This window comes from Engystomops pustulosus, chromosome 6, assembly GCF_040894005.1.
Source record: "Engystomops pustulosus chromosome 6, aEngPut4.maternal, whole genome shotgun sequence".
Lineage (NCBI taxonomy): Eukaryota > Metazoa > Chordata > Amphibia > Anura > Leptodactylidae > Engystomops > Engystomops pustulosus.
The window spans coordinates 93,172,319-93,194,989 of NC_092416.1; the positions used below are offsets into that span (position 1 = coordinate 93,172,319).

Consider the following 22,671-nt stretch of genomic DNA (forward strand, 5'->3'; position numbering starts at 1 on the left):
GAGTCAGATGATTTGCTGATATGAAGCCACCAATCTGAAGTTTTGCTGGCTTGAAGTATAAGCACAGACTCCAACAATTCAAAATATACATTACTGTAGTCACTCAAATGCTTCTTCACAAGCATAAACACATTTGTGCATATCACTTATTTCCTTCAGTGGTTCAATCATTTAGAGGATACTAAATGACTTTCCCAGAATTTCTGAATTATAGAAGGAATGTTGTGTGTGAAGAGGCAGTAAGTGGCAGCGATAACACATTTTTGAGATCTTCACAATTTGGTAGAGCTGCTAGACAGTACATGCAAGAATCAGTCACTACAATAGAATCCCCCATTGCAGAAGTCACTTTATTACTGCTGTACAGGCAAGGTCATGACTTCGCTTTGGGCAACATATCTGTTTTGTGTAAAAGATCAATGTCATATTGTTTCTTTTCTGTATAACTTATAAACATGATTTACATCCACGCTCCTAAATATGGAGATCAGATGGCAGCAGGACTCCCGGCCACCACCCCCTCCGACAGCAGCACAATGTGTATCAGGATACAGGGTTCAGACCTTTCTCCCTCCTAGACATAACAATTCCCTAGTAAGATGCAGCAGAAAGAAATATAGACAGGGAGAAGTCAACAGAAACACCAATTATAAGATGAGGACCCCACCCCATACATTCACACATCAAAATTTCCATGGGAATACCAACAAATGGCTTGTAAGAGTGACAATAAAATAATTCCTGAGGGGTAACATCTCAGTGCGAGGCCCCACAGAAGGAGAGACATCTCCAAACAGAACATATATAAGATAGAACAAGAGACGAGAACAGAACTAGCCACTTCTCTTCTGGGAACCTGTGTAGGTATTCATAGCCAGCTTCTTCACTGCCTCCCTGCCCCAATGATAAAATAAATCTTATAAAATGTGTCTGGCAGGAGCTTGGGGAGGAAGAGCAAGTTTAGAAACTAGAAGAATTGGGTGGAGGCAGTCAAAAAGCAGGAGGGAGAGGCCACATGTCAGGCTGCGGAGGGGAGACCACAAGCTGAGCAGAAGCAGCTGATGTTAACCGATGGTCAGGCCAAAGCCACACTGGAATTTGTTCTTCTTGTGGTTGAGGAAGGCTCCCATTGCTAGTGTGAGGGGAAGCGGCGGGAGCTTCTTTTCTAAAGTGGCACCAACAATCCAGTTACTGTCCACTGAACCTAAACAAAGAAGAAAACATACAGATGTTACCGACGGACGTGAGGGAGGGGATAGAAAATAGGAACACCACCAAGCATGCAAGTTGGTTAAGGCTGAGATCACAGAACTTTTTGTCATGAAAAAGGACAGAGATACAGAAATCATATCGCTACAGCATGTACACTATGTGTGACCTCAGACATAGGGGATGGGCTACACAGCAAGTTCAGTCATCTGTAGTAAGAGGCCTTCTTTTGTTTAATAGGGCTGGACTCCTGAATGTTAGTATGCTATTCTGAATTAAAATTAAATGGAAAAAAGCTTTGTATCACATTATAAATGTGTATGAGGTTAACTGCAATGCCAAATGTAACTCATGGACAAGTGTTGCACCATCTCATAAGAAAAAAAATATCAACTCATTTCATTGGTACAGGAAATGTTATAAAAAGACAAATTCTAAGCCAAAGGACCTAGAATTTTTTTTAAAGCAACTGCTTGACCCATTCTACAGAGGAAATCAGAAATGCAGTCATGAGTTAAAATTAGAAAACATGCTGCACGTACAAATAAGACGTTGCCCTCTGGTGGCGATGCTCTGTTATACCTACCTTTAAAAAGAAGATTGGCTTTAGGGAGGTCCAACTGGTACCCAAATGTGACACTGGTGTCCTGCATCCGAGTGCTAGCTTCAAACTCCACTCCTACTTGCAGCTTAAACACACAAAGAGAATTGTATAACTTGTCACAGGAAAACATATTATGTTTATCTTATCTTAGATCCAACTGACACTTTATAGCAATAACTATACGCAATATACAAAAGACCACCTGATGAAGCTTGTTCTATGCAAAATGCACATTGGGGAGCCAGGAGCACATATTCCAATATGTGTAAGGTAACTTTAGGGAGTTTTAAGTTGGCGTGCCGGCTCTCTGTAAGCTCGGATTGTAACTTTTAGCTAGACTGTTACTGTTTAAGTGATGAAATATGAGACATAAGGATCTGGTGTGAGATATTTTGCATTGCAAGTCATAATATCAATTTGGGATTGACTACTTGACCTGATATGTATTGGTCCTTTTGGTATATGTGCAATATCTTGGAATGTTCTTTCATTTTAATTGTATAACCATTTGTGGAATATTTCATTTCATGATAAAAGGTAACAAAATGGATGGTGTAATTTATGACTCCATTGTCTTTCTGATGTGTAATATACAGATTGCTCACAGGTCCAGACCATTTGTGAGGCTTCCTTATTTTTATTTAGATGACAATGCTCATACATCCTGGCAGAGAGAGGAAAGTTATGCCGGGACCTTGTGTTAAAGCGGTGGAGAAAAGTCCAGGTAAATGGCCAATAACTAACTGAAGTTTGTTATACAGCTAGTGTTATGTAAACACAGTAAATAAGAGTCTAACATAAATAAATAAATGCTGTTCCCCTATTATTCAGCAGAAACGTAGGGGCTGTATAGATCTGATCCTCAAGTCTAAAAAACTGCAGCCAAAAAAACTGCAGCCAAAAAAACTGCATTGTCTGAAAAGCATACGGTTGGGAATCGTAAAGTACTGTACAATCAACAATAGATTTGAAAATTGAGCGCAAACCATACAAAATCTGTACAGTGAAGCCATGACTCATGAAGAATATTACTGACATGGAGATCCCATACCTGTTCATTAGCTTTATGGTAATATGTTGCATGTGCTCCAGCATGTCCCAGTGTGAGTGTCGCCGTCCAATTGGGAGCTTGAGAAAAAAAACAAAAAACATTGACATAGAAGTAGAAATTTCTAGGCATTACATGCAGGGGAATGTAATAAGTCAAAAGCGCAGGATGTTGGACATACACCCTCATCTAAGAGCTGCAGTAAAAGAAGCCATGGCAGATTAGGAGCAGTTGTTGTGGTTTCATCAGTGGCCACTGCATTGAGCAGTCGTAGTGCATTTTACTAAGAACATATGACCAGAGGTTCACTTTGAACACAAGAAGGAATCCTAATCCTATGAGCTTTTCCAAATGTCTTTGGATGTCTGGTTATAGTCACAAAAGTTCGAATGCTGTGGGTAATAAATGAGACTTAGTGTCCCGTTCTTTATTGGTGTAATTACTCACATTAATGCCCAGAATCCCTAGAAATCATCCATCTGCTCCAGGCATTAATTATATGGATTAATGTTCCCCATATTGATTCATCTGTGCATTGAATGAATAGCTTAACACAGTGATGGCAAACCTTTTAGACGCCAAGTGCCCAAACTACATTCAAAACCCACATATTTTTCGCAAAGTGCCGATGCGTCAATTTAAACAGTAACTTATTACTCCCTGCTCTGTCAAAAGGTTAAATTGTATAGGCACCTGAGGACACCAATACAGAAGAAAGAAGGACCAAAAGCTTTGGTTATCATTGTAGCTTCCTTCTAGGGTCCTGGGGTGCCTGGGGCTGCAAGATGCCTTGAGTCCTGTCTGGCGAAGTCTGCGGTGGGTTGATGGCATGGGTGCCCATAGAGAGGGCTCCGAGTGCCACCTCTGGCACCCGTGCCATAGGTTCGCCACCACTGGCTTAACATAAGACCACTTAATCTGGGCTGGCACAAGTACACAAATCACATGTGGGGCACAAACCAGCCCATTAGAACACAATACATGTAAACGTTGAAGTTGCACAGGACTGTATGGTGGTCTGTGATACGCTCACACAGTTTGTGCCGCAGCATTGAAACCCAAGTCCAGGAGGACAAATAAAAATTCAGCACTGAATGGATGATTCAATATGGGGGGGGGGGGAATAGGCGTGAATGCTTATATTGTAATTGTTCTTTTCTAACATATGAAGTTCTTACTTTTCTCCCCAGTTGGATATCCCCTATAAAGCCCTATATTACTTCTGTATATGGCATACATATAGACATCTTTGGCCAGTTTCACACAGCAGTATTTTGCAGCCAAAACTCGAGCCTGTTGCTTGGGGACTGGACATTGCGCACAGTTGTATGCATGTAGCCTTAGTTTTACCAGCATTAGGACAAGGTACCTGTATATCTTCCTGCTACAGACATAACTGTGCCCTCCTCCCCAGGACGCCTGTGGTAGACAAGTTCACCTCCTAGTGCTAGACTTGGGGTAATGCTCTGAAGATAGTGAGCAACTACAATACCTAAAACAAAACAAAAAGAAACACAGGATGGTAAGTGAATGGTATTCACCAGCTGTAACAAATACATTTCTAGCAGATTCTATCAGCAAAAAGTTATTTTTTCCCCACAATTCAATTTAACCCCTTTCTGAATTTTTAACAAATTTTCATACTTCTTGGTATAAGGGCCATAATTTTTTTTTGTGCAATACTGTAAAACTATTTTGCTGCATATTTTTTGTCACACATAGGGACACAACAGGACAAAAAATGTGCTGCCATGATCGGTTGCCATTGTAGCCTCGGGTCTTCGTTTGACCCGAGGCTATCTGGCATCTGCAGATTCGTTACAATGAGCCAGTGATGGGAAATGACGCCTAAATGTCCCAAATGCGACTTTTACACCTTTTTACATCACATAAAAAATGGAATAAAAAAATTATCAAAATGTCGCACAGACCTAAAAATGGTAGCAATGTAAAGCTCATTTCGCAAAAAATGACACCTCACACAACTCCGTGCGCCAAAGTATGAAAAAGTTATTAGCTTCAGAAGATGGCAAAAAAAATGTTTCTTTTTTGTACACATTCTTTTAATTTTTGAAAATGTATTAAAACACAATAAAACCTGTAAAAATATGGTATCACCGCGATTGTACCGAACCAAAGAATAAAGCTGAGGTGTTATTTTGAGTGCACAGTCAAAGTCGTAAAAACTGAGCCCACAAGAACGTGACGCAGGTGCGTTTTTTTTTTCAATTTTTCCACATTTGGAATTTTTTTTCAGCTTCGCAGTACACGGCATGTTAAAATAAATAACATTACAGGAAAGTAAAATTTATTACGCACAAAATAAGCCCTCAAACAGGTCTGTTCACATATAAATGAAAAAGTTATGGATTTTTGAAGGTGGAGAGCGAGAAATGAGCGAAAAAACCCTGCGTCCTTAAGGGGTTAAATAGTAGCACGGGTAAACATGTTGGCCAGCGGTTCTTCCCTCCACAACTTGACGTTACAGGAATACTTGAAGTAATGAAGATAAGGGAATATTTATAATCTGCTCACCAGATCCCACCAAAATATCTGGATTGCCAAGGGTGACTGCAGCGGTGAAATCTTCTCCTCTGTATTCTGTATCTACCTGCCAGTTCACAAACTTGGACTGTTGAGTCTAGAGAAAAGCACAAAACAAATTACATCAGGAGGACAGGAGACCCTCCTTCATTTATAAATACATGTTATAAGAAATATTTTATCCTTATATCATGAGAACAAGAAATGAGATTTCCAACAATCACCTAGTAAGCAGATGCTGAAGTTCCTGTAAATCAACTGCCTGCTGGAGCACTTCCACTGTATGGGCAAATGGCTATGGATCAGCTAGCTGACATACTAAAGTTTGTCCAGCCATGACATCTTTTAAAGCAACAGCAAAGACTTGGAAACCAGAGATCTCAACTTTTCCAGGAGCCAGATTCTGTGCTGAAAATTCAGCATATTTCACCAGGCGGTTTTATGTGTAATGGGTTTTGCGGCACATGAAGTATGAAAGGATTACACATTACACATAATTATTCCCTCCAAGAGCACTTCGTTTAGTTACTGCACAGGCGCTGCTGTGCTCCACTTCCCGGTGTCTCCCCAACACACAGGAATCCTTTGGATTTGCTCACCTCTCTAGCTCAATGGGACACATGCATCAAAGTCTGGCTTTGTCAGTCTTTTTTTGGGACTTTTCTTGGTCAGATGTATCGTCCTTATTGTTAAATGTGGCGTTTGGTTTTCAGTGAATTTCAACTTTTTTTTTTTTTTAAAGGTGCAAAAAGTCTGCAAAGGTTGGGAAGTAAGAGTTCTCCTTACGAACACGGCCAATTAACCCCTTAAGGACGCAGCCATTTTACAGCTTAAGGCTCAGTCCCATTTTTTGGATTCTGACATGCGTCGCTTTATATGGTTATAACTTTTGAACACTGTTACTTATCAAAACGATTTTGAGATTGTTTTTTCCCCACATGTTGTACTTCATTTTAGTGGTAAATTTTGACCGATAAGTTTTGCGTTTATTTACAAAAAAAAAAAGAAAATATGATGAATTTTCTGAAAAATTTGCCATTTTTGAAATTCGAAATCATTGCGTTTTCAGGCAGATAGATTTACCACCTAAATAACTTGCCGAATAACATTTCCCATTTGTCTACTTTACATTTTCACCATTTTTGAAATGTCTGGATAATTTATTTTGATGTCACGCGGCTTACAAATCGAATAGCGCTTTTCCGGATTTTCAGAATTGACTATTTTGGGGATAAATACAGTTTTGAATGAAAATTTACATATTTAGCATCAAAACCCCCCATATAACCAACCCAATTTCAAATCTGCACCCCTCAAGCTATCAGAAACAGATTTTACGAAGATTGTTAACCCCTTGAGATCTTCATAGTAATTACATCAAAATGGAGGCGAAATTTAGAATAGTCAAATTGTGCCGGTTATACGTTCATTTAGCCCTAAAATTTACACATTTCCAAAAGATAAAAATACAAAACCCACCATACAATTTGTTCTACAATTTCTCCCGAGTACATGTGAGAGACCCCCCACATGTGGCCGTGACTTGTGTTATGGGGGCACAGCGAGACGCAGAAGGGAAGGAGCGCCCTGCAGCTGCCAGGATTTTACTTTCCTCATTGGCCTCTTTTGAAGGCTGTAAAATTTTCGCTTTTTCATTATTGGGGCCATGTGACGGCATTTTTTTTGCGGGATGAGATGCTTTTTCCAATGTTACCATTTTGGGGTTGGTATCACCTATTGTTGAAAATTTAGGAACTTCTTTTTGAGAGCAGGAGTAGAAAAGCATCAATTCTCTACTGGTTTTTTTTACTTTTTTTTTGTGGTGTTCACCGTATAGACTAATAATCATATTATCTTCATTCTATGGGTCGATACGATAACGGGGATACCAGACACGAATATATTTTCTTGCGTTTTACTAAATTTGTAAAATAAAACCCTATTGTGGGGAAAAATCTATCATTTTTGTATTGCCATCTTCCAAGTGGCATAACTTTGTTAGGTTTTTGGCTACGGAGCTGGTTGATGGCTTGTTTTTTGCGGGACACGTTGTACTTTGCACCAGTATCATTCTAGAGTACATATGTTTTTTTGATCACTTTTTATAGCATTTTTTGTGGGATTGTATAGGTAAAAATCATAATTTTTGGAGGGTTTATAACAGTTTTCTTTTACGGCGTTCATCGTGCGGGTTCAATAATTATTTATTTTTATTCTACGGGTTGTTACGGACGCGGTGATACTATATATGTGGGGTTTCTGTTATGATTTAGACTTTTTTTTTAGTTATATGTCTTTTTATATGTTTTGGGGCTTTTGGGCATTTTTGGTGATTTATTACTTTATTTTTTTATTGAATAATTTTTTTTTTTTACTTTTTCACTTTTTCCACCATGGGAAATGAACAAGCAATCATCTGATTGCTTGTTCATAATAATACCCTGCAATACTTATATATTGCAGGGCATTATCAGTGTCAGCCTATGCACTTGCATAGGGTGGCACTCTGCCAGTAAGATGACGTCACAGACGCCATCTTACCGGCAGTTCCTGCAGGTAACACTGGGGTCCAGATCGGACCCCAGTGATACCGTAGCAATGATCGGTGCCCCCCGAAAATGATTCGGGGGGGGGGGGGGGGGGGGCGATCGTGGGGGAAAGACACCCCAATTGCATGTTAGATGCCGCGGTCGCGATGACCGCGGCATTTAACGGGTTAATCACCCGCGATCGGAGTCAACTCCGATCGCGGGTGTTACACTGGGGTGCCGGCTATCAGTCACAGCCGGCACCCAGTCTTTCCTGATGCTGGTTCGGCTCAAATCTTGAGCTGAACCGGCATCGGCTCAGCGTCCGATATATCGGACGCTGAGCGCTAAGTCACTGAGCTCAGCGTCCGATATATCGGACGCTGAGCGTTAAGAGGTTAAAGGAAACCTACTGCCATGGAAGCTCCACTAGCGGATTCTGGAAAAACATGCAAATACGTTTTCCAGAATGGGAAAGGCAGCTGTTGATGTCAAGGTAGCTAAAAGAGGTGTATTTTCCCTTCTCCCATCACAGAAAACCTATTTGCACGTTTTCCCAGAATCAGTTGTAAGCTAATTTTTACGCCTGGTCAGGGGTAGCCGTAGATTTGCGCCTAAATTCAGATAACACTGAAGAAAATTAGACAATGGCAAACTTCAAAGGAAGAATATGCTAGGTGCAAAAAAACAAAAAAAAAAAAAGAGAAGAGAAGTCGCAAATGAGCACAAGCATGTGCTCCAATAAGTGGTTTTCTCTAGTGTCAAGAGGCACCAGTATGTTGAGCATAGTTTGGTGCTGGTTTGGTATAAATTCAGGGGCAACACATGAAAGTTCAAATTATAGGGAAGAACATAGGAGGCAGATCATCACGGGTTGATGAAGGGCTAAATTATAGAAGTATCACTTACCTGTAATGCCACTTTTGATCTTACATGCTGAGAGAGCTGATGGATTATTTGTGCATTTAGGCTTCCACTGTTATCCACATCTCCAACCAATACTGGGAATGCCTGGAGAAGAGAAAAATCACACGTAAATAAAAACAACAACAAGTGCATAAACAATTACAAATGGGTGTAAATAGGTCTTTGTTAACTTATCAAAATGGTTTTAAAAGAATAGTGTGTATTTGGAGTTTTCCCATTTCTATTTATTTTTTCTCATGAGGGTGGACTAAAAGGTGCAGAGAGTCATTTATCCCATTATACACTACACGGTATGTGTGCTGTGTATTATCGATGCCAACAGCCTGGATATTAAGTTCTGGTCTATGATGAGGATTGTCACTAAGACCACAAAGTAGTTGGTCACCACGGTAGAGAAAGTATAAAGGACAACAGGTGTGGTTCCTTTAGATTCAATTCACTTCTGCTTTTGGCACAAAAAAAAAAAAAAAAAAAAACACACACTATGCAAAGACCTGTGTTGAAAACATGCCTAAGTGGCAGATTAATAAATGTTGATTCAAGATACCCATACTATAATATTCTCCAAGAAAAGAATGCAGTGAGTGAAATATGAGTAATTGTCTGCATTTTTGTGAGATAAGAAAATAAGAAAACTCTCTGGGCAGTTCTCTCACCTCAGTTGGGCTCAGCTGCTTTGTTCCCACGTATGTGGCTCCAAAATGATAATTTGAGTCACCAACGGTACTGAGTGCGATTGTGTGATTTACCTGGGATTAAGAGGAAAGAATAAATGTTAAATTAGTGACAGAATCATAACTAGGAAAACTACTGATTGACATGTTCTAGCAGAGTAATCACTAAAGGACTTGGTGTTAATATTAGGATGTCATTAGTCTGGTATAATTGATGAAGGTGGTGAGGAAACAGCACTGTGTGCCCACACTGTGTCACAGTCTCCTTACACATCCCCATGTGTGGGACATTCAGTCTTTCTTAACACCTTTGTGTCGAAGGTACATTGGTGCCTGAATGCCCAGGTCAATATGTGCAGTTCTGCTTTGCACTTATTTATATGATGATATATTTGGAACCGCTTAATATAATACCGTAAAGCCTTGTGATCGTTTCAGAGACACAGTGTGGAAATGGGTTTCACACCGGAGGGCGAATGTTATGTATCATAAAATGACTTTTTAGTCCAGTGGGGGTTTTGTCTTCAGGCCAATTAAGATTATAGTTATATAGGCGGTATAGAGGAGGAAGGTGAATTAATGGAGGGCAGGGATACCACAAAATGTGCCTGTATGAGATACCAAAATGTACAATGGCAGCTCTGGTCATACCATTTCTTTGTAGGCAAATTACATTCTCTTCTACCTAACAGGCGCTGAAGCCTCCATTTAGCAGGCCATGTCTGTCATATTTTCAGCATTTTGTACAAGTGAAGGGGAAAAGGAATAGTAGAACATCATAACCTTTATTTTATTAACCCTTTAAGGACCCAGCCCGATTTTTCAAATCTGCTATGTGTCATATAAAATATTATATTTCACAAAGGAGTTATCCTCTTACAGACATATATATGTCCACTAGTACAGAAGACTCTATACCAGTGATGGCGAACCTTTTGGAGACGGAGTGCCCAAACTACAACCAAAATCCACTTATTTTCCCGTGAAGTACCAACATGGCATTTTAAGCAGTAACTTATTGCTACCTGTTCTTCCAATCTTTCAATTGTATTGGCCCCCTGAGGCAACCAATACAGTTGAAAGGAGAGCAAATTCAGACTCTCGTTGTAGCTTCTCTCAAGGGTCTCTCAGTAGAGGAAAAATGGTTGGTCCAGCAGGAGGACCTCCAGAGATATTGCAGTTATGTCACCACTTCTCCCTTTTCCCGCAGTTCCTAACAGCCAATGAAGCGCTGCTTTAAAATAATGCTGAGAGCAGCATCTCTTAAGTTGCCTGGGACTTGGTGGATTTGGTTCTATTTAGTGAGCTCTGTCCTGGGCTGATGGTCTCAGTGCCCACAGAAATGGCTCCGAGTGCCACCTCTGGCACCCGTGCCATAGGTTCGCCACCACTGCTCTATACCATATATTTAGTCTTACCAACTGCACCTATAACTTAGTGACACCAGATGGCAGTAGAGAGTGCTAAAAAATTCCATTTTATTTAAACTTCAATTAAAATACAATACATTCATAGATTTTCAATTTGTTTATAAGATGCCCATCTCATACATAGAGAAAAGTTTTGTTTATATTAATATATATCTTTAGAACACTTTAACTTACAAAGAAAACATGAAAAGTTTTGCAGGATAGGATAAGGAAAACCACACCTCTTTTAACTACCTTGTAAGGCAGCTCCCGTGACATCAGGCATGACCTTCATAAGGCCTGACATTATGTGGGATTAAAACCAAACCAGTGTATCTATTCCAGAAGGAACAGACTCCCAACAGTTATAACAAATATATATTTATAGTGTAAATATGTTATTTATGTTCTATGGGTCAGTAGGATTACAGCGATATTCCATTTACATAACTTATTTAGGTGTGAATAATTTTGCTGAATAAAAACGCATTTGGAGAGAAAAAAAAAAAAAAAATCGCTTACTTTAGCATTAACCTCTTAAGTGGGGTAACAATTTGATTGTTTTTGTTGATTTAGCTGTATTAGGGCTATGAGTGGTACTTTTTATTGAAATCATTGTAGTGTAAATGTAACACTTATTGCTTAAAATCCTAATTTTCATCATGTTTTTTATCATTTTTTTTTCTGTATTTACTGTGCAGGTTCAGTTATTTAATTTTATAGTACAGGTTGTTTAAGATATAGCGATACCATGTGTGCGCAGATTGTCTGGAGATTTTCACTTTTTAGTATATGTGGGAGTTTTATAATATATGGGGCATTAAGGGGACTTATTTTTTTTATTTTATTCTTTTATTTGTTTATTTGTATCTTTATCACTTCGTCTGATCGTTTGTTTAAAGTAACACACTGCCATACTGATGTACGGCAGTGTGTTACAGAGTCAGCCTATGCAGATGCGATCATGACGGGGGTAGACACGGAGGCCCCATAGTATGTTTGATCACAGCGCCTAAAGTGCTAAACAGGTGGGATCGCAGCTGTTACGTGGGAGTCCTGGCTGATGCATGCATCCGGGTCATACTGACATACTGGTGTGTGTTCCCTCTGGCAGGAACCTCTCTTTTTTAAGCTTTTTATGCACTTGTTTTTAAGAGAAAAAGGCTTTAAAAAGTAATGCAAATGAGTTTGAGGGGCTCAATTAATACCTATGAAGCCCCTCAAGTTTATTTGCATAAGTTTAAAAGCCTTAAAAACACCCAGGGCATGAAAATCTAAAATAAGAGCACGTGAGAGGGTGTGTACACACCAGTATGTCAGTGTGCTTGGTTTACAATCCTTGATCGTGGTTGTAGATGTCCTCTAAGAAATTAGAAAGTATATATCATTGTTAAAATGCTACAATGTCATGTGTATATTCTTGGTGTTGTTAATCTTGTTTAAACATGAGATAATTACCCCAAATGTAGATTGCCAGATTTCTTGGCCATTAGGGCATTGGTAACAATGAGGGAGCTAATTCTTATATCTTATTAATAGATGTGACAACTTTGCAGAGTTTAGCCAATATACCACCTAGTGGTACTGTTGTTGCTGGTCTTACAGTTACTCACTCTCCTTTTTGGTATATTTATTTTTCTCCTCTAGAGTCTATAACAAAGGCATAGTCTCTGACCCTGCTGTTCATGACACCTCTCCAAGCACTGCTGCCGGCAGAGTTGAAAAGCCGGCTGTGATGATATACTAGTCACCTTGCTGTCAGAAGTAGAAAGATTGTCCGGCTGCCCAACATCATGGAGAAACGTACATCGGGTTGTAATGACAAACTCTAATTTATGGTACAATATACCAGAGTTAAGTACCAAATAGTTTCAATTCATTGTTTCCCAATCATAATAACCCACCTGCTGTTTCCCCTCCATAATGCTAGTGTTGGGCAGCTAAACAATCAAAAGTCAGGTGACTGCCACAGTACAGTAGTATTGCATTATATGGCAGGAGTGATCAAACTCCCGAGGTTGAAGTACCGGGGGAGGGAGCTTTAGAAGGGATTGTTTTCTACGTAACCAGCTGTGCTTAATAGTTGCAATATTTCATTTTCCATGCCATGTCCTGGAAATCAGGAGAAATGCAACATATTCTTGTGGGCTCCGTTTTTGTGGCTTTCACCAAATTTATATAGGTTTAAATTAAAACATTTTGTACAAAAAAAAAAATATTCATTTTGCCATACGATGCCATTTTCATTGCTACAAGTGTGACGACTTTACGACCTTTTGAGCACATTTCATAAAAAACTTTTTGTGCAGAAAAATGCAAAAAAAAAAAAGTAGCGTTTCAAACAATCGGGCACTATTTTCCATTACTTACCTAACAGGTTTAGGATTTTAATTGTCTATTTTTATGCGAGTTCTATGGAAAAGAGGTCATTCGAACTTCTAGTTTTTTTGTTTTTTTATTACTGCATTTCTAGACTCCCTAGGCTACTATAACCCCAGGGAGTACAGTCACTTATACAATATATTGCAACACTACAATACCGCAGTATATAGTAAATTCACTAAATAAGGAAAAGTGTCTGGCTCTACGTTAGGTTCCTGACTGTCATAGCAATCAACCGATGCCTCCCAATGACGCCAGTGGGGCCGCTGTCTGGATTCATGATAGTGCCGCAATTGCGGTTGATGGTGGCACTGAACGGCTTAACAACCACGATCATTGCTAGCACCGAATGGGCGGGTCAGCCGTGGGTGCCAACACTTGCTGTTTATAATGAACAAATAAAATTATAAAACATGTTCGGTATTTAACTGCCAAAGCAGTGCCGGAGCATCAACAACCTAAACCAAATAACTGAGCTCTGATCACACAACCTATCGGGTCAGGAGCTGAGAATGAGCAGTATGGAGAGGCGGCCATTTGTTGCCCTGATAGAGGGTGAGACCGGTAAAGTCACTTGCGGTTTTACGACACTTGCACAGGCGTTAATGCAACCTCTGGTCAGAAGGCATTTCAGATAGTTCTTTGGCACAAACAGCTTGATAAATCCCCCACTGTGTCTATTAGTCAATACTTCAAGCATTTTTAGTTCATATTCATTGTAAAACTTCAAAGCCATTAAAACAAAAAATAAATCACGGAAATAACTATACACATATGACATTGCTAGTTTAAAAAAGTGGACAAACGTTTCAAATAAAATCCTTACCTGGAAATAATTGCTTAAACCCTTATTTACTGTTAGTTTCACTCCTTCCATCTGCATGGGAAATAACTCTGTAAAATCAGAAAACAAATATGTTACATAAAAGCAAATTAATGAGACGTCTGTTAAAAGAGCATTTCTGTGTTTTTTCAAATTTACCTCTACTTACTTTCGGGCAGCTGACCCCAATCTACAGGGTAGCATGGTACAGCCCAATAGATTAAATGTAATTCATCCATGGGCTGTACGAATAGGATTAAACAGGTCACTGGTCAAGAGAACTCACACATCATGTGACCTTTGGAATTAAGTAAATGACGGTCACACACAGAACAAATCTGCAGTCTTATGATTGTTGGTGCAGCAGCTTGTATGTGAGAATATTACACAAGTTTTACTTTTTTTGTTTTCTTTTTTTTTTTTTATTGATTGTGGTCCACATCCTCCCATAAATTATTTATTTATAGACACACAAATTTCTTCTTAGGAGCAGTTTCTTAACAGGGAGTAATCAGGTAGTTAGAGACTTCAAGGACCCTGGCAGATGCTACTCAGGGCTCATTCACACGGCTGTTATGGGGGCAGTGATCTGGTCTGATTGTACCAGATTTCCCACCTAAACTACACAAAGGAGTCAGCCTTCAAACAAAGGAAACTCATGTATCAAATAATGCGATTATCCATGGTTATAATTCCCTTATTACAGGATAGGGTTAAGGGGCTTTACTGTACCTGCCTTTCAAATTTCAAGACTTTAGCTATTCGGGAACATGGTTAGATCACTGAACAATCCTGATTTTAAGCCTAGCCACCCCAAGTTTGATATGGGGCGAGAGCTAACAAAATATCCAGATAATTGGAGGCAGTGCAGGGTTATGACATCTTTCAGAGTTATAAGTTTTTCATAAAATCAACTACATATTAAAAGAAAAAAAAAAAAAAAAAAAAAAAAAAAAAGTGCATCAATGAAGGGAGGGGTGGGCAACATCCGCATGCAAACCTCCTCCTCTCAGTGATAGTCAGGGGGTGGGAGCAAAAAACAATTGGATTTCAATGAGTAAATCCAGGGAACCCCCTTTGTCAGTCTTGGGAAATCCATCTTTACTGGAAGGCTGTCCAAATAGTCTTTGCCGAGTTTCCCCAGCCTAATAATTCAAACTATTCCGTAGTAAGGTTATTTAGTTTTATAATCAGGTTTTATTTATATAAACTTTTATATATATGTACGGTGTGTATATTTTGTACAACTTTTTAAAAAAAAATTTAAAATCTGACAACTGCATATTTTAGGTTTGAACTGCACGCACGTATTAAATATTAAAACTTAAGAGGGTTGTCCACTTTCAGCAAATAATTGATAGTTTAAGGTAAAATTATCCAATTTGTCAATATACTTTCTATATCAATTCCTCACAGGTTTCTAGATCTCTGCTTGCTGTCCTTCTATGGGAAGCTTTTATGTTTACTCCAGTGGATAGGATCTGTCCATGGTGATGTGATGACATACAGGTACATGAGCCGTTTTTATCACAGAGAGTAATAGGAAATGTGTGATACTAACGGATCATGCACCTGCCTGTCCATCACATCACCATGGACAGATCCTATCCACTGGAAGTAAACATCCAGAAGCTTCCTATAGAAGGACAGTGGACAGTGAGAAGGACAGTGAGCAGAGATCTAGAAAACCGTGAGGAATTGATACAGACAGTAGATTGAAAAATTGTATAACTTTTCATTACACAAACAATATAAAATATTTGCCGAAAGTGGACAACCCCTGAAGAGATTTACGTTTCAAGAGATTTGCCTCTTTCAATCAATCAGACAGTAGAGGGCATTTCAATCTCATGTAGTGAGCCATATAACTGGGTATGCCATCAGTTTAAAATTAGACTGCCAGCAATCACAAGAATAAGGGCTTAGACCCAGTACACATTCGCTGTGAGAGTGCATTCACATTGTGTTTTGAAACGCAAGGCAAAAACTGTTTTTAAAAAGGTTTGACTAAGTGCATGGTGTTAAAATTGCTTTTACGTAACTGCAGTGTCAATGCTGTGTAAAAACATTGCATTACTTTTATGCAATTGGCAAATTTCCTCAAAACCAGGAGTGGCTAAACATACAAAAATGGTACAAGTCTTTCCAGTGGCTATATAGAGGAAAGGTATAAGGTTCTGGTCATATGGTGTGTTCTGGTCAGTTTTTAAACACACGAAACACGAATGCGTTTTTGCATGTTACCATGACTTTGGCATGAATCTGTTGGTTTGAATCCGTTTCTCTTCATTTCTATAAGTGTAAACAGCTGTATTAACATTTTCACAGCTGCTTAAACTTTCACAAATCAAGAAAAATGTATTAAAGCAGCCAAACGCATGGTAAACATTCAAAATTGAATGCGTTTTTAGTGCGGCTTGAACTTGTTCCACCATTCCTGGTTTTTACAACGAATATGTGAAAAGGGCCCTAGAACTGCATTCCATTCACTGTTTTTCCATTTCAGCCCAACCACCTAGTTGTGTATGGAACAGTACCTCAAGTGAATATGTGAACCCCTAATTTACCAGTGCCAACGCCCCTACAGAACCACTGCTGGTGCCGGGGCATATGCCTTCACTTAACAAAACAAGTACATCCTTAGTGACTTTACCTGATGAAAATACCACCAATAGGAATCAAGTGTAACTGCAGACAGCTATGACTTAATGACTATTAATAAACTAATTCAAGCTAAAACTTAGGAAAAGTGGAGCATATTTTGTACAGCAAACAATCAGATTCGAGCTTCTACTGCTCAGACATCCTTTGTTACAAGAAAGCTTTGTCCTGCAGCCCCACACAGATCTCTCACCTTTGCATTTACGATGGCATTCTTCATAGGTGCCCGGATTTGGTAACCGCTCTTCCTGGGGTTCTTTCTTCTCAACTGTTGTGCCAAGGCCAGAAACAGGGGGCATAGTGAATCCAGGTGGAACAGTTACTAAACCTGGGGTTGGTGGAGATCCAGCAGGAGGGGGAGCAGGAGAACTGGCTGCTAAAACATTCCCCATTTTTGCTATTAAAAAAAAACAGACAGGTTAGAAAACATTTAAAACATATTAAAATGTTATACTGTATGCAATAAACACCCTCTCCCCTAACTGAAAATCACCATCAACCCGATCTGTGCTCATGTCCGTGATGCTTTTGTGTTAATTATAACAGAAATTTCTATGGCTGATTGGTTCCAAAATCTATGCCAAAATGATCTTGGGTCTCTCCTCCCCAGTAACAACAATACAGGAGTTTGCGTGACCCAAGATGGACAATTAATAATAATTTCTTTATTTATAGAGCGCACACAGATTACGCAGCGCTGCACATTGCACAAGTGAACTGTCATAGTTACATGTCGCTGCTCGTGATGTGTGGAATTAATAATACAGTGGTTTGAGGGTTTTTTTGTAAAAATACCTATCATTCAATCCACCGCCAATATTGTCATTTCAGCAAATGCTTCACTTAAAATGGAGCTTAAAGGGAACCTGTCAATAGTGACCTCATTTTCACTAAAGACAGATTGCAGAATCCCATCATGCCTGCAGTGCACATCTGCCTTTTCAAAGAATTTGCCTTACAATTTGAGAAAACAACATGTGACTTGTCTGTGTTGCAGACTCCTCAGCTCTCACCTTTGTGCTCATGTACAGCTCCTCCCTCCCCCATTGATGTCAGCGCACCAGGCTGTGGCCTCTGTGAAGGAGCAGGAGGGAGGAGTTGTACAGGAGCACGAAGGTGGGGGCTGAGAGCTTAGCAGTCTGCAGTACAGATGAATCAAATGTTTTTTTGAAATGCATCCAAATCAAAGCCCAACCCCTGGGACTACACAGAGGATTCTGTCAAGGTGCAAGGTAAGTTATAACACACACTTATATTTTAATGAAAATGCTTAGAGAAAGCAGAAAGGCAGATGTGCAATGCAGGTGTGATGGGCTTCACCTGTCTTTAGTGAAAATGAAGTCCCTGCCGACAGGTTCCCTTTCACCACTGCCTACGTTACCTTATAGGAAGACAATGATCTAAAACTCGAAGATTCTAGGTTCAAATTCAAAGTGTGTACCACAGGGCCTCCGACTATAATACATGTAAAAGTGGCCTTTTGTAATAAATTCCAGTGCCCAAGTAAAACAAATACCAATCCAGATGGTCTCTTAAACATCATTGTCCTGAGGGTTTCTCAAGGGCAATTCAGGCAAATATAGGATGCAGAGTCCCACTTATCAGTCCTGCATTCTGCTCCACAGCAGATTTCAAATACACAACATAATATACTCAAATGGCTGATAAGAGAGATCCTGGCCAGCAGGGATCTATTATACAGACTTCAGGCCACTGTTCTTGGACAACATGTGCGTTACAAAGACTCAGCGCTAAAGAAATGCTGTAGGTATATACACTACTACTCTCCACAGAGAAATCACTACCTTAAAATTACATAAACTGTAACTGTGGTGAACCTATACAGGCACATACAGTATACTACTACCTACTACTGGGGAATCCCAGCCTGTGTGATAGATAGACTCAATGCTGATGAAACCAAAACAGACACCTATACTACTACCCTCTACTTCCTCCCAGTCAGTTTAGTACATAAAATCAGGGGTGCTGAAACTATAAAGGCACATATAATACTACCCTCCACTGGGGAATCCCAGCCTCCAAACTGTGTGATACATAGACTCAACTTTGATGAAATAACATAGGCACATTTATTAATACCCTCTACTGCCTCCCAGTCTGTGTGATGCAGAGATTCTACACTGATGAAACACTACAGGCACATATACTATTAACATCCACAGAGAAATCACTGCCTCACAGTCCGTGTAATGCATAGGCAGAGCTCTGATAAAACTATATACAAATACTACAAAATATACAAAAATTATATACAAATACTACTAGCCTCTACTGCCCGCCAATCTGTGTGATGCATAGGCTAAGCACTCATATACTACTACCCTATACTGCCCCCCCCAGTCTGTATGATGCATTGGCTCAGCTCTGATATACTACTATCCTCAACTGTTCCCCCAGTGTGAGATGCATAGGCTCAGCTCTGATATACTACTAGCCTCTACTGCCCCCCAGTGTGTGAGATGCATAGGCTCAGCTCTGATATACTACTACTACCCTCTACTGTTCCCCCAGTGTGAGATGCATAGGCTCAGCTCTGATATACTACTAGCCTCTACTGCCCCCCAGTGTGTGAGATGCATAGGCTCAGCTCTGATATACTACTAGCCTCTACTGTTCCCCCAGTCTGTGAGATGCATTGGCTCAGCTCTGATATACTACTAGCATCTACTGCCCCCCAGTCTGTGAGATGCATAGGCTCAGCTCTGATATACTACTAGCCTCTACTGTTCCCCCAGTGCGTGAGATGCATAGGCTCAGCTCTGATATACTACTAGCCTCTACTGTTCCCCCAGTGTGTGAGATGCATAGGCTCAGCTCTGATATACTACTAGCATCTACTGCCCCCCAGTCTGTGAGATGCATAGGCTCAGCTCTGATATACTACTACCCTCTACTGTTCCCCCAGTGTGTGAGATGCATAGGCTCAGCTCTGATATACTACTAGCCTCTACTGTTCCCCCAGTCTGTGAGATGCATAGGCTCAGCTCTGATATACTACTAGCCTCTACTGTTCCCCCAGTCTGTGAGATGCATAGGCTCAGCTCTGATATACTACTAGCCTCTACTGTTCCCCCAGTGTGTGTGATGCATAGGCTCAGCTCTGATATACTACTAGCCTCTACTGCCCCCCAGTGTGTGAGATGCATAGGCCCAGCTCTGATATAATACTAGCCTCTACTGTTCCCCCAGTGTGTGAGATGCATAGGCCCAGCTCTGATATACTACTAGCCTCTACTGTCCCCCCAGTGTGTGAGATGCATAGGCTCAGCTCTGATATACTACTAGCCTCTACTGCCCCCCAGTCTGTGAGATGCATAGGCTCAGCTCTGATATACTACTAGCCTCTACTGTTCCCCCAGTGTGTGAGATGCATAGGCTCAGCTCTGATATACTACTAGCCTCTACTGTTCCCCCAGTGTGTGAGATGCATAGGCTCAGCTCTGATATACTACTAGCCTCTACTGCCCCCCAGTCTGTGAGATGCATAGGCTCAGCTCTGATATACTACTAGCCTCTACTGTTCCCCCATTGTGTGAGATGCATAGGCTCAGCTCTGATATACTACTAGCCTCTACTGTTCCCCCAGTGTGTGAGATGCATAGGCTCAGCTCTGATATACTACTAGCCTCTACTGTTCCCCCAGTGTGTGAGATGCATAGGCTCAGCTCTGATATACTACTAGCCTCTACTGTTCCCCCAGTGTGTGAGATGCATAGGCTCAGCTCTGATATACTACTAGCCTCTACTGCCCCCCAGTCTGTGAGATGCATAGGCTCAGCTCTGATATACTACTAGCCTCTACTGTTCCCCCAGTCTGTGAGATGCATAGGCTCAGCTCTGATATACTACTAGCCTCTACTGCCCCCCAGTCTGTGAGATGCATAGGCCCAGCTCTGATATACTACTAGCCTCTACTGCCCCCCAGTGTGTGAGATGCATAGGCTCAGCTCTGATATACTACTAGCCTCTACTGTTCCCCCAGTGTGTGAGATGCATAGGCTCAGCTCTGATATACTACTAGCCTCTACTGCCCCCCAGTCTGTGAGATGCATAGGCTCAGCTCTGATATACTACTAGCCTCTACTGTTCCCCCAGTGTGTGAGATGCATAGGCTCAGCTCTGATATACTACTAGCCTCTACTGCCCCCCAGTCTGTGAGATGCATAGGCTCAGCTCTGATATACTACTAGCCTCTACTGTTCCCCCAGTGTGTGAGATGCATAGGCTCAGCTATGATATACTACTAGCCTCTACTGTTCCCCCAGTGTGTGAGATGCATAGGCCCAGCTCTGATATACTACTAGCCTCTACTGTTCCCCCAGTGTGTGAGATGCATAGGCTCAGCTCTGATATACTACTAGCCTCTACTGTTCCCCCAGTGTGTGAGATGCATAGGCCCAGCTCTGATATACTACTAGCCTCTACTGCTTTCCAGTCTGTATGATGCATAGGCTCAGCTCTGATATACTACTAGCCTCTACTGTTCCTCCAGTGTGTGAGATGCATAGGCTCAGCTCTGATATACTACTAGCCTCTACTGTTCCCCCAGTGTGTGAGATGCATAGGCTCAGCTATGATATACTACTAGCCTCTACTGTTCCCCCAGTGTGTGAGATGCATAGGCTCAGCTCTGATATACTACTAGCCTCTACTGCTTTCCAGTCTGTATGATGCATAGGCTCAGCTCTGAAAAAAACATATGTACACATTCTACTATCAACTACTGCCCCACAGTCTGTATGATGTATAAGCTCAGCTCTGATAAAACCATCAATGTACATATACTTCTACCCACGACTGACAAGCCATTGCCTCTACTTCACTTTCTGCATGCTGAGGGGAGGGGTGGAATCCTGGAACCTACATCTCCGGCAATACCATTGTGGCCTGCACATGAACGGCTCTCATTTACTTTACATATCTGATATAAGACTGGACGGAGCAGAGGACAAGGCCCCACGCGCTTCAGTTTCCCTGGGCACTGCAGCTGTGCCCAGAGCCCTCGTCCCCTCCATGCCCTACACGTTCCAATAACCTTCCCGGCATGTCCCATTCATACACTGTTTCCAGTCACATGAGCCCCTCCTGCTTTCCATAGAACCCCACAATCTAAAATGCCTCTCGCACTCCCCTTCCCTTCCACACCACTATCTCCCCCGTACCTTACCTCTTCTCTTTCCAGGGGGTTTTACGGGATTTTCACACACACTCACACACGATATCACAGCCGAACCCGCTACCCACTAAAGCCACGCCTCCTTTCTCAGGTTATTGACTGAAAAACAGAAACCCCGCCTCAGGTCCTAACAATCATTGGTTGTTTATCTATGTCAATCAACTGGCCGCTTTCAGTGCAACCTAACCTATACAATGGCTTTCTCTGGTTGGTTAGAAACCCGGCAAACGCGACTTGCTATTGGTGGAAGCTAGTATCGAGGTCGCAGGGCAAGGTCATGTGAGCCGCCCCACAGTTCCACGCGTTTGTTCTTTAGTCGCCATCTTTTAGCCCGTTGTTATGGTGACAGTGACGTTCCTTTGTCGCCTGATGATGACGAATTGCGCCCTTTCTTAGGCGTTGTGTAAAGACTGGGGGGATGTTACGATACAATGGCCATGTTTACACTCTGCTGGTCCTAGTAGTGTAATTATTGGATTATAGCTTATGTATAGTTAGGACTATTATTATCCGATGGTAGCAATCTTTAGCATCATTTTCTTTTTCGTAACTGTGTGCTGCTTTTTTCTATTTTAAATACACTGGTGATAAAAATGAGAGAACAATGTATGATCACTTACATTTTCAAGAAATAATGTAATTTACATTTGATTTACATTAGA

The 22,671-nt window shown here is 40.9% G+C and overlaps 1 protein-coding gene across 1 annotated transcript; it reads right to left on the bottom strand.

Annotated features, from left to right (window-relative positions):
* Positions 1–329: 329 nt before the first annotated feature.
* On the bottom strand, positions 330–21,944 carry TOMM40 (translocase of outer mitochondrial membrane 40). The gene is made up of 10 exons (XM_072110393.1): positions 21,893–21,944; positions 17,003–17,206; positions 14,152–14,219; positions 9,517–9,609; positions 8,843–8,944; positions 5,397–5,502; positions 4,231–4,353; positions 2,865–2,941; positions 1,796–1,898; positions 330–1,204 (listed from the first exon to the last, which is right to left on the bottom strand). Exons 1-10 carry the CDS (start codon positions 21,927–21,929, stop codon positions 1,065–1,067), a joined length of 1,053 nt encoding a protein of 350 aa, XP_071966494.1. The 5' UTR covers positions 21,930–21,944; the 3' UTR covers positions 330–1,064.
* Between the last annotated feature and the right edge of the window lie 727 nt (positions 21,945–22,671).